Source organism: Corythoichthys intestinalis, chromosome 4 (genome assembly GCF_030265065.1).
Source record: "Corythoichthys intestinalis isolate RoL2023-P3 chromosome 4, ASM3026506v1, whole genome shotgun sequence".
Lineage (NCBI taxonomy): Eukaryota > Metazoa > Chordata > Actinopteri > Syngnathiformes > Syngnathidae > Corythoichthys > Corythoichthys intestinalis.
Window position 1 is genome coordinate 32922619 of NC_080398.1, and position 13263 is coordinate 32935881.

Here is a 13263-nt window from a genome sequence, read left to right on the forward strand (position 1 = left end):
GTTGTACTTCAAATCACAAAACAACGGAGGGAAGCGTTCAAGGGTTTATTAAAATATAAACAAAAATACACGCGATCGCGGAAAAGGTGGTATAACACAATGGGTCTGTGACAGGAGTTCGACGGGGATCAGTAATACTAACCTAAGTGGAAGGCAGAGAGCTGATAAGACAACAAAATAAAGCCAGCGGGATTCTTCCTTCCCTCGGCGGCTTTTGGGCTGGCTCTCCAGTGGTTAGAAGCCAGTGGGATTCTTCCTTCCCCCGTTGGCTTTTGGGCTGGCTCTCCAGCGGTTAGAAGCCACAGTATGAAATACCAGTACAACGTAGGGGATTTCAAAACAAGGGCGGCAGAGAATTCGAATGGCGCCCAGCAAGTTAATATCACAACACGCTTCTCTTGGATCGCCTGGGCTTAAATACAGTCTTAATGAGCTTGAATTGGCTGCAGTTTTGATGTCGGGAACGCTCCCTCCAGAACAAAACACCATTTGACCAACATTGTGACAGCCGATGCCGACCAAAAATGACGAAATGTCCGGGTTATAAAATTGCGCCAGCAGCCCTCCCGGCACATAGAGCGCCAGTGGGCAACATGGCACAAGTCTGTGAAAGTGTCAAACCCGCGTCATTCTTGGGACATCTCCACATGCGTGAAAGCAATGATGCGATTAAATCCTGCGTCACTTTACACAGAAATTTCCCTGGATATGTGTGTAAAAAGGTCTAATATGAAAAATTACAAAAGGTCTATATCTAACTCTCATGCATTTAAAAAGAAAAAGAAAAAAAAGAAAAGAAAAAAAGTCGTTTTTCAACCATAAATCAAGAAAAAATTTACTTTAAAATAATGTTTTGAACTATACCTATTCTTCAATCAAGAACATTTCTGGCAAGTTTTTTTTAGGATTAAGTATAACAATCTATTGCTTAAAATAAGGCTGTTAAGATTATTTTCAGCTAGCAATTTTTTTCAAGAAATCAGAGTGAAATATACTTGAAGTGCTGGCAGATAATTTCACCTATTTCCAATAGATTTACACTGAAAACAAGGTAATTTAACTAGTTTTAAGGAGGTGTGTTTTTGCTGTGTAGTAATGTTATACGTGAGGAATGGCTTACTTTTAAAGGCATTTTTGTGCAACTTAGTATTTACTCTGTAAGTAATTCTTGCCAAAAGTTTATCATTACACAATGTCAGACAATCTGTCTATATTTAGATGTTGGAATTTACTACTTGTTCACATTTGATGTTGAAAAACAGTGCAATAAATTATATTTTTGCAGAGTAATATTTTCTCTTGTGTATACTTTAAAATTTTACATAAATATTTTAATAGAATTATCGGCTGACATTATCGTTTATTGGTTGGAACGAGGAGGAAATTATCGGTACCGGTTGAAAAATGTATAATTGTGCATCACTAATTAATACCATTATCACATGCATCTCTCCTCGAGTCTATCAGTGTGTATCTGCATGGGTATAACTGATGTCACAAAATAGGGTTTTAAGGGTTCATATTAGGTTTTCGGACTGATTTAAGAGTTCAAAATAAGGTTTTAAAAGAGGGTTTCGATCTAGGGTTTGCAGCTACAGATACTAGCTACAGTTTTGAACAAATATGTCATTGTAGCCTTATGAGTAACATAGGGTTAACATTGTTTTTCAGACTGAATTTTAGGGGTTCAAAATAGGGTTTTTGAAAAAGGGATTCAAACTTGAGTTTTAAGTTTTAAACAAGGGTTTCAGTTACAGTTCCAATAAGGGTTTTAATCCCAGGCTTTCCTGTTCTCTGTCTTCGTCGTTCCGGCAGCTGAAATGGACGGCCTGTCTGACCTCTCCCCGCCCGGTTCCAACCACAACCACAATCACAACCACCTGGGCTTCTCCCAGCAGCAGCAGCCCATCCCGGGCAGCACCGCGGAGCAAACGCCCTCATCGCCGGTGCCCCCGCTGTCCCACGCCCCGCCGCCTCCTCCGCATGGAGGGGGCCAAGCAGGCGGGCGGCAGCAGCCACAGATGCCCCCCGGCCTGCACCACCCGGGTTTGGTGTCCACACCAATCAGCCCCCAGCTGGTCAACCAACAGCTGGTGATGGCGCAGATCCTCAACCAGCAGTACGCCGTCAACCGGCTGCTGGCGCAGCAGTCGCTGTCGCAGCAGTACCTCAACCACCCTCCCGTCAACCGCGGCTCGCATGCTAAGCCACTGGAGCCCCAGGTTGGATCCAACACCGAGGTGTCTTCCGAGATATACCAGTGGGTCCGCGATGAACTCAAGCGGGCCGGCATCTCGCAGGCTGTTTTCGCCCGAGTGGCCTTCAATAGAACGCAGGTGAGGAATGCTCTGAATGATTCCAGTCATATTATTTCCTGCAATAAGACAAGATTTTTCCAAATGTTTTAATCGTCAATCACTATTTTTATTTATTTATTTTTTTTTTTATGAACAATTTTTAAAACTCCATAAAACTAATAGTATACACTGTAATGTATTATGTTGTGTGCTGTTACATTTAAACACATTTTTATATGTATGCCTTCCTTTAGATATTTTGCTGTAACTTTAAAATGCTTCAATATTTTCTACGCAAATTAGGCACACTTTTTAAGAAGGACATTTTTTTATACTGTACAATGGTGTAATTTAACATGGGTTTTAGATTTGAAGGTATTTAGTGCGGGATCCGGATTGGACATTACCGGTTGCCATGGCAGCATGAAATAATGTTTTGGAATAATTAATTGCTAAAAATATGTTTCTGCCTCCCAAGTATGAATAGCATGTACTATAGTTTATAGCAGGAGTAAGCATTTTGTGGTAATGTGTATGCATCCCTTTACTGTGGTAATTACACACAATATATTACATTACAATTTTAATGAAGAAAAGAGGGGAAAAGTTAATATTGCTGTATTTTCAATGCTCTTGAATGAATGAATGAATGCTTTAATTCATTCATTCAATTGTAGATATACAATCTACAATTGTATATTGAACTTTAGATGCTCTCCACAGCGTAAACAGCAAAAGTGCAAAAAGCAAAACATATAAATCTCAAAATACCCACCAGTGTTGTTTTTGGCAGCCCTTTTAATTTTCGTCTTAGTCTTTGTGACTATAATACTTACTAGTTTTAGTCTTATTTTAGTAATTTCAAAATGTGTTTGTCTTCGTCTAGTTTTAGTCGACCTTTACTCAAATATTTCATCTGTAAAAAGTTGCACTCTAAAAATAATTAAATTAAAAAATAAAGTTTCCAACTATTTCCCAATGAACATTGACACAAGAGCACATATTGTAGCATCTAAAAACATCTACAAATCTATCACATGATAATTCACACTCAGCAGGAGAACAGTATATTATTTCCAATTAATTATACCCACCTGGACGCCACAAACTGTATGTAAAAAATAGTTATGGGAGATATAACCAAGAGAACGCTTGCTGTTAGCAGTAGCCTAATGCTAATACAAACGTGAATGCTATGCTAACGCTACGAGTTACATTTAGTGTGTGATGATCACTCAGCAGAGACCTTTAAAGCCTAAAGCAACATTGCATATTCTGTCTTGCCAAAATAAGAAAGACCAATGGGAGACTAGAGAGGACACCAGTAGGTGAATTGGGGGGTGCAGCATGTCACATGAGTGACACAACCAGACACTGTTACGATGCAGGCTAACTACACACAAAATATCACACATTGTGAACATGTGACGGAAATTATGTAGTATCGTTTACGAAAACAACACTTATACCGACAAAAAAGAAGATAAAATAACAATAGTATGGGAATTTTGCAGTTTGAAATAGCAGCCACAAGGATATACAGGGTGACCCAAAAAAAAGTTTACACTGCCATAATACAATTCAAATGCCATGTTTATTCAGCTTAGAATTAGAATTTAATCACAAATTATACATTATTGTAAAGAACATGTACAGTACACTCTATTTTTCAATGTGTCCTCCCTTAAGTGTCACAACAGCCTACAGGCGCCTGCGGAACGCTTGACAGGTCTTCTTTATGTAGGATGCTGTCATCTTTTCCCAAGATCTAACAATGGACCTCTCCAAGGCTGCCACAGAAGTTTGTGGCTTCTTACAGGCACTGTCCTCCACAGTTGCCCATATGCTATAATCCAGGGGATTGAGATCTGGACTCTGGGTGGCCACATATCACCTTGTCAATCAACTTTTTAGTCCCCACAGATCGGGCACTTCCAGACCCAGGTTTTCGTGAGGCTGTTCCAGTATCTTTCAGCTTCTTTTTAACTTTGTAGACTGCACATCTGGATATTCTCAGATTTGCTGCAATCTCAGTAGGTGTCAGACCGGCACGCAGCAATTCAGGTACAGCTAAAGTTTTCTTCATTTTCAGCAGAAGCACAGGAATTGTAGAGACGAGAGATTACCAGCTGCATTGAGTGACCTTAATGAATCACTTAAGCATGACAACCTATTTAGATATGTTTCAATGGCTTTTAAACAAGCAGTCAACTGAGTGTAAACTTTTTTTTGGGTCACCCTGTACTGTATGTACAAGTGGGATGTAGTTTAGGGTGTCCATATTTTGATTTCCAAAAAAGAGGACACTCGGCCTGGCCTCAAGATACTTCAGTTTTACTTGTTGTTCACTCAAAAATGCCTTATCACTTTAATATATTTAAAGTATGCCTCCTCCGCCCTGATGGAGATTAATTTTTATAACAAAATAATAGCTATATAACCAAAGACACTAATTCAAATTCTCAGAGGGCTCAACAGGCTTTATTGTTCCTTAAATAATAGAACAATAATAATGTAAAAACACTGGAATGAAATAATGATTGAAAAATAAATAATGCCTGTTCTGTATTAGAGAATCATCCTTGAACAAAAATAATAGCTGTCTTTTCAATTCTTACTGTACAAATAAATAACCTGTAATAATGTTCAAAATAATACCTCTTCTGTAGAAAATCTAGCTTGAACAAAACACTCTTTTCTCTTTCCAGTGAAATACTAAACGTCACTTTAGTCTTTAGTCGTTTTTTTTGTTTGTTTGTTTGTTTTAGCACTTTTCGGGACAATGGAACACTGCACTTCTTGAATTTATAAAACCCCGCCGGGCACTCTGGACAGGATGTAAAAAGTGGACATGTCCGGGCAAAAGAGGATGTTTGGTCACCCAAGTGCAGTTCCCACTGAACTCTTTCAGTGCCCTAATCATAGGCCAGCAACCTTTGGCTCCAGAGCCTTATGTTGCTAGTCTTTTCATCCTTCTGCTGTAAATTTTAATTTGTTTGTCACTACTTAGAAATAAATACCATCTAATAAGTTAAAAATACCACAATGAAGGCTTTCATGCTACAATCTATTCAGAGATCTTTCTAGGAAATTTGTTATAGTCATACTTAACATGTAGTCTACTCAATTTTCATGTTAACACATGTTTGGCTTGTCAAGACGTACGACTCCTTACAGCTTCAATGTGCTAAAAAAATAAAGTGAAACAGAAAGTGATAAGAATCTATTAGTTAAACACTCCCCTCCCCCCATTGTACAATATGTACCTCTCCCACTCAAACAACATTCTGTTGTCTGGCTGATAGAGGAATGTGGCCTTGTATGCCTTCTGAGAGTTTGTCTTTGGAGGATTATTTATTAGTCCTTAGTTTTTTTCCCAGTTAATAAAAGCAGCAGATGGGGTGCAGGTGGAGGTGTTGATGGGGAAGCTTAAGGAGGAGCCGAGTATGTGATTTATGGCCAGTCATCAAATTTGGCTGCCCTGCTCCTCCCCCATGCTGACGGAAACTCAGGACTTTCTCAATTTACTGTCGCATATTTGTGGAGTGTACGTGCTTTAAATTTGGTAGCAATCAGATAAAATCACAAGCATAAACTACTTGGGATATAAAGACAAAAGTAGGTGGTTGATACTGAATGTACTTGTCAACAATTTCCTGAAGACCTATTAAAAAACTTTGTCTGGTTGTCTTGTAGGGCTTGTTGTCAGAGATCCTACGTAAAGAAGAGGACCCAAAAACGGCCTCGCAGTCGCTGCTAGTCAACCTGCGCGCCATGCAGAACTTCCTGCAGCTTCCTGAGGCTGAGCGCGACCGCATCTACCAGGAAGAGAGGGAGCGAAGCCTCACAGCCGCTTCTGCCATGGGCGCTACCCCGCTCATTAGCACGCCGCCCAGCCGACCGGTTCAGGTGCGCGCATTCCATTCCTCTTTGTGTTGACTTAACCTTTTAATGTCAGACTTGAAACCATAATGGCTGACCTTCTGTGTCTTGTCTGGCATAGCATTTTAAAACTTCTGTGTGGGTCTACCAAATTTCAGTTTGCCAATAGAAACTGGCTTTAGGGCAGGAGTGGAACTATGGGGGGGACTGGCGGTGCGGCTGCACCCGGGGAGTCCTTTTTTTGGGCGTGAAGGGGGAATGGGTGGATGAGTTTAAGTTCTCGAAACAATGAATGGTGACGCGTGGAGCTCAAATAGAGTGTAAAAGTGTCAAAATTAGTTTGCCAGCAACCAAAAATTGTACAGAATCAGAATCAGAAGCACACAAGCAAAAAATGGTGGTTAATGTTATTCGACCAATTCAAAAGCACACAAGCAAAAAATGGTGGTTAATGTTATTCGACCAATTCACAACCAGTAAATTATCATATTAATCGACAACTATTTTGATAATCAAATAGTTGATGATCGATGGAATCGTTAACCTACATTTTTTTTAAACCAGTGTCCAAATCCTTTTCTCTGAGCCTAGTAAATTACATAATATTACAAAGTTACACAGTATGCATAGTAGAGCTGTCCCGACTAGTCGACGTTGTCGACGTCATCGATGACGTAAATGCGTCGACGGGCAAAACACACCGTCGACGGGTATTGACGGGTTAAAAAAAATTACATGCGAATAAAGTTTAGAATGGCGGGCGCTCGCGATGCAAGTGGTTGTAACTAACACCCCCAAGGGGGCCGCTGTTAGTTCAGTGTGACCGGCATTGTCACATTGAGCAAAGAGGAAGAAAGTGGGCGAGCGAGAGAGAGGGAGCGAAAGAGAGTGAGTGAGAGCGGTGAATTTGGAAAGTGCACGCCGCGGGTAGCGCGGAGTTCAGTGGCTGCAGCTCCTGCGTTTTTGTTTTGGACAATAAAAGTATCCATTAAGAGCCATCCGACGCCTCTCGTGTTTTTATGCACGCCGCCGCCTTCCTTAGGAGGACATGGGCCGAACCGACGACAACGAGCCAAATGAATCGCCGGTTCACTCCTCTCTGTGGTGGCGAGGATTTGAAAACACCGCCAATTACCAAAAAGGGCAGAATTGGTGACAGATGAAAGTGGCATAAAGCCAAAAAAGTGGACCAGAATAGCCAGAGCCTGGAATAATTTCAAGGAAAATATGGAGGGTGCCACTGTGCGTACTCTTTGCTAAGTCGAGCTCGCATACCACGTCGGCTATGAATGAACACTTGAAGCACCTTCACCCAAGTATAATTTTCGAAGACAACAAGAAACAACAAGCTAGCGGATTGTAAGTCCATACAACTTTCTAACGATTTTTTAAAATGGAAGTTACCTTTATGTGCGTCGTATCAACGTGCATTTTTATTTAATAAAATAATTAACGTATATTTAATTATATATATTTTTTAATTATTATTAAATTTATTAGGATCATGGAAGCTCCCACTTGGGGAAAATATATACATACATCCTGTATACACATAATATAATGAAAATATATATGGAAACAGCACTGGCCTGCTTGCTGTAATCCATGACTGCACTAATGTTAGTCACTTTATATTATAAAGTATCATTGTAGTAGTATAATATAAAATTAATACTGTATATTTAATTTTTGTTACTGTGAGTATGTGTGCCTCTCATTCAAAATAGTTGTGGTAATATTTAATGCAGAATGAACACCAGAAAAAGCATCTGAAATCACACAAAGTATTCTGAAAATGGTTGTCCGGGACATTGCAATTCATTTTAACATTTAGAACAATATAGACAATGACATACCACAAAAAGAGTAAGAATTGTTTTGACTCCTGTTAAAGAGGTGAAGTCTCAGTGTTTCCGTTTACATTTTTTTTTTGCACTAGTTAATGCCAGCATCATTTGACCTCATTGTTTGTGATTTATTATTGATTTATCATTATTATTATTTATTCTTGATTTATGTTATCTATGTATACGTTAATAAAGAATGTAGGTGTTCCAAAATGTTTTTTTGTGAATTAATAAGCTTCAACAAAAATTTCATTATTAAAGTAGTTAAAAAAAAAATTTTTTTTAAATAGATTAGTCGACTAATCGTAAAAATAGTCGGCTGACTAATCGGGAGGAAATTAGTCGTTTGGGACAGCCCTAATGCATAGTCTATCTTTTCCCAGTGTATACATTTTGTTTCCAATGCACATTTACACTGAAACTGCTAACTGATTCTCTGTAGGTCTGCAGCTATCGATTATTTTAATAGTCGCTTAATCGATGAACTAGTTATTTCAAATAATCAAGTAATCGGATAAGGAACATGAAAAATTGAAATACCTGAGTTGAGCCTCGAACGGTTTAAAAAAATAAAATAAAAATAAGGATCTATGTACATAAAAAAAAAAAAAAAAACAACTGACTAACTCATATGGCAAACGTCCGCTAGCTTGAATGCTATAAAACACATTTAAAATTTTTTTTATTTTGATTTATTTTTTTAACAATGCTCTTAACAATGGTTCAGACACAAATCCCCACAAAAAAAAAAAACGGCTAAATATACCTAAAAACAAAATTACAAATGTATTAAAGGAGGCAGACTAGAAGGCAGTGTATCCACCCAAATAAATTAAACTAAATGCAAACACTTTCAAAATAGACCATTACGCCACTTTAATTAAACAAATACTCGAAGCAGCAAAGTTTAATTCAAATCTTTTTTTCTAATCAAATACTTGAGTTAATCGATTAATCGTTGCAGGACTAATTCTCTGCCATTGACAACGAAAGACAAATCGTTGCCAACTTCTCCCAGTTCCAATTGACAAGAAAATTACCTGATTATTTGAATGTAAAGTTACGCTATTGTGTATGGATACAAAATCAAACATGGCGGCCATCACAAAACAAAGAGCTTTTTAAGTGGAAAATTCATGTAAATAAATGCTTAAACTCCGGAATTTCTATAGATATGAACGTAAAACTGTCTAGATTCTTGGTAAAGGCAAAAAGACGGGCAGTTATCATTCATTTTACGTGAATATTTGAACGTAAAGTTACGCTTTCGTCATTCGTTTTTGTCGCATTTCAAAGTGCATGCATGGTGCTATTTTATATAATAATTACCTTGAATCCTCGACCCAAATCACTCTTGAGACACTCCTGCCTGTTTGTATGGACCACCTAAATCCAGCGTTAACTTAGAAGGCAGCGTGTTTGAGTTTATCGCAGTGAAAGCTGCCAGGACGCTCTGCCTGGCCTGGCCCCTTACTGAAAGCCATGGCACAAAGTCTGTAGGAGCTGTCTCGTCAACTGATAGTGAAGTCTATGAATAAAACATTAAATAATGTGCCGTGTAAATGAGCCGATTAATCGCTTAATCACAAAAATAGATGATAATTAGTCAATTGTCAAAACACTCTTTTGTGGCAGCAATGCATACAATGACTTCTTCATGTATTTATTCGTTCTTTTTAGTTTGCTGACTCTCACTCAGGGAATTAAGCCCAAATGTACAACGACACAACTCGAGTCAGTGATCCGTGTTTAAAGGAACAGTACGTGCAAGGAGAAGTGCATTTGTCAGCAGCATCCTGCCGCTGAGAGCGGCCCACAATGACTTCCTCTGTCTTGTTTTCGCATAGCCGCCCGCCTACAAACTGCACCCCGCCTCCCCTCTTTTTAAATGACCACGTAGCGTCGCGGAAAGTCAAAAGTGTGATTGTGAAGCATTGGAGTTGCACTTGAGCGCGACGACCACTTTGCAGCTCAAAGCGCATCTTCACGTTCAGACTGTGTTTGAGTGTCAGTGCAGTCAAGGAGAAAGAACACCCAAGTGAAAGAAGGGGCTTGTTGAGAATCCTTCTTGTTTTCTTCCTTTCTTTCAGAAAAATAATTGCTAAATGCAACAAAGTAACTGATTGTAAAGCCAAATTCAAGCCGTCTGGTTTCGTATCACAGGTTGTCAACTTATTGTGAATGATGTCAGCATGGATTGGGCTTCTGTCGTTGTCAGTGGCAGTCGATGAGTTAACTGGAATTGACCCTGAAATATGTATAGTCACTTTAGAATGGATTTGCGAAGAAAAATCTCTACCATGAGTTTGACCCTGGAAGTAACTGAAATGTTTGCGTCGAACAAATATGGCACGCTTCCCAAGAATTTTAGGCCAAAGCTTCTTGACTTTTTATAGACTTACTTACATATTTTAATATATAGTAAGTGAAACTGGGTTCAGAGTGTGTATTTTGAAAATAATCCCGAGTATGATTTTGTCCCTGGATATGAAGCCTTCGGACAAATATAGCATACTTCCTGTTTCTTTTGGGGCATGCCTTCTTGAGACTTTCTTTGTGGGTCTATATATGATATTAGCGTTGGGCAGCATCAAGCATCGATGGGATCTGGGACTAACACTCAAATTGTTTTTATTTCGATTCCAAGTTTCGATGCCCTGACCGCCGACCGGAAAAAATAGCTGGCAAACACCACGAAGAAGAAGCCACATGAAGATTTGCTCTGTTATTAGCAAATCAAATAAAGTGGCTAATTTAGCTTAGCACAAAAACGTGTTGCAACACGTCACATTAATGACAACAAAGTAACAGAATAAACACACCGAAAAGATATCGGACCCTCTGTTAATACGTGCAAATTCACAGATTTTTTTTTTATCATGGGTTCCCAACGATGTGTAGTGCAGAGGATGTGTGTAGCGTCTGTACACGTCAAGCATTCTTTTCCAACTAAAGTAATAAGTTCTTTTTGCTTGCTGCTTCCAGTAAGTCACCACTAGGGGAAGCCAAGCGCACATAGCAAAACCAAAGAAAAAGTGTAGAGTCCGGAGTTAAAATCGGGACATCTTGTGGACGTATGAGCAATATATCAGTTTAGAAAGAAATCAAACTTAAAAAGTAGTCAATTTAAAGCGGAAGTTAAGGCTTAATCTTCGAGTTAGCAGGGGTTTAGTTAGTTGGTGGAGTTGATTTCAACAAATTCTGTTTCATTTGCAAGTTATTTGTTAGTTTCAGGGCTCCGGAGTGGCTAAGATAGCGCGAGTCAGTGGTACCATTATAGCATGCCAATAAAAAGCAACATACGCACACATGAAAATCATTGATGACCCATGCAATCAATAGTGTTGGCTATGTTTTCAGGATAAAGTTATTAAACCTTACCATTGGATGTCAATAATTGCAGTATGGACAGCAACATTTGTAATCCAGAAGCTTTGCAGAGGAGCACGGCGGAGTGATATCACATTGGGTTTTTTTCACCGCTGATTTTTTATGTCGTTGTAAATAGCAAGTGACCAGTTTATATTTTTCTTCGTTCTTCATTGGGAATTTGTGGAAACATTCCTTTGCCCGTTTCTTTTGTATGTTTCCACAGCCTCTAAATGCACATTTCGCTATGTTGTCAGCCATCAATTAACTCAGCAGACTGATGCGGCATTTGAGGAAGGTGGTAAGTCAGCGTTTCCAACCTCTGATGTGGAAAAATATTATTAGTACACCTCCACTATTTGATCGCTCATGAGAAGTCAGGTTTGCTGGAGGTCAAAATGTCTTTTGAAGGCCAAAATAAGAAACAACATGTGGCGATCAGCCATCTTTGCTGTTGACATTCGCTTGGAATGCTTTAAGGTCGCAACTGGTACCCTCCGTGCGGGATAAGTTCGACTTCCCACTTTCCTCGAATGCAGCGTGAGAACGAGTGATCGAAGCACTCCTCTTTATTGTGGTCGTATTACGCATCTAAAAAATAATCTTGCAGAATGAAATGAATTACAGCAGTTTGGTGTGACATTGTTTTGGCCCCATGGGGTTTTGAAACAATGATCTGTGTTTTGAATTTATTTGATTATGTTGGATCTGTTCGTGGATCTGTATCGTTTTATCTTTTATTGGCATGCTATAATGGTGCCATTGACTTGCTCTAGCTTAACCACTCCGGAGCCCTGAAACTAACAAATAACTTTCAAACGAAATGGAATTTGTTGAAATCAACTCAACCAACTAACTAAACACCTGCTAACTCGAAGATTAAGCCTAATGTCAAAAATCCTGAACTTCCGCTTTAAGATCAAGGGACAGAACACTCCCCAATGTTAGCCCTGAACTAACTTTTAGAAATGCCACCCAAAACAAGTGATGCAATGCAATAAATGCCTGCAGCATAAGACACTCTAAAACATAGGCAAAATAATATGTGTAAATGTTTTCTCCATGAGCTTTTGAAAAATAAACATCTTTGTGAAAGTGCACTCCTTTGGAAAGAAACCTAATCATATTCAAGTTCAAAGACTAATATTTAGTTACAAGTTAAAATAGCCCTGTGAGAAATAGCAAAGTTAATTGAAAGTTCATATAATTAGAAAAAAATTATCAAGAAGTTAAGAAATTAAGATAAACAATGCATTTTTTTTTACCCTGCCAATTAAAAGAATCTGAATCGAGAATCATTTGGAACTGGAATCGGAACCGTTGAAATTCAAACGATGCCCAACCCTACATGATATACATACCTAGCAAATTTAACATTGGTAAGTTAAACTAGTTTCAGGGTCTGAATTTTCTAAAAAAAAAAAAATAAATACCTCGTACGATTTTGTACTGGAAATGGCCCAAATGACCGTTTTGAAGAAATTTGCATTTTAGGGTTTCGCTTCCTGAGACTTTTTTTGTCTGTCTACTCATGATAGACTGTTCTACCAAATTTGATGTTGCCAAGTGAAACTGACTGCAGGGGCTCAATTGATAAAGAAAAAATCTCTAGGGTGATGTCTTTGAAGTACCCTGGGAAATTGCCAGTTAACTGGCGGTTTATCGTCTAATCCAGTTGATTTAGCGATCGGAATGTTGAATTATAAAAAAAAAAATGCAAGTCATACAGTACTCTTATTACTATTATTATGAAAAAATGTCCAAACAAGCTCACAAGATGTCATAAAAAGTCAACCGCCTAATTAATTTGTGGCCTCCCTTTCAAATCGACAACATCAGTGGAATATCTGCGGGCTGATCTCACTTAC

The 13263-nt window shown here is 38.7% G+C and overlaps 1 protein-coding gene across 6 annotated transcripts in view; it reads left to right on the plus strand.

The window, feature by feature from the left end:
• Positions 1-13263, plus strand: part of satb1b (SATB homeobox 1b) — a 175286-nt gene that overhangs the window by 100825 nt on the left and 61198 nt on the right. For all 6 annotated transcript variants that reach the window (XM_057834422.1, XM_057834421.1, XM_057834417.1 and 3 more), the window contains 2 exons: positions 1816-2336; positions 5994-6206. In XM_057834422.1, the coding sequence (XP_057690405.1) occupies positions 1816-2336; positions 5994-6206 (734 nt within the window). The remainder of the gene's footprint in view (positions 1-1815; positions 2337-5993; positions 6207-13263) is intronic.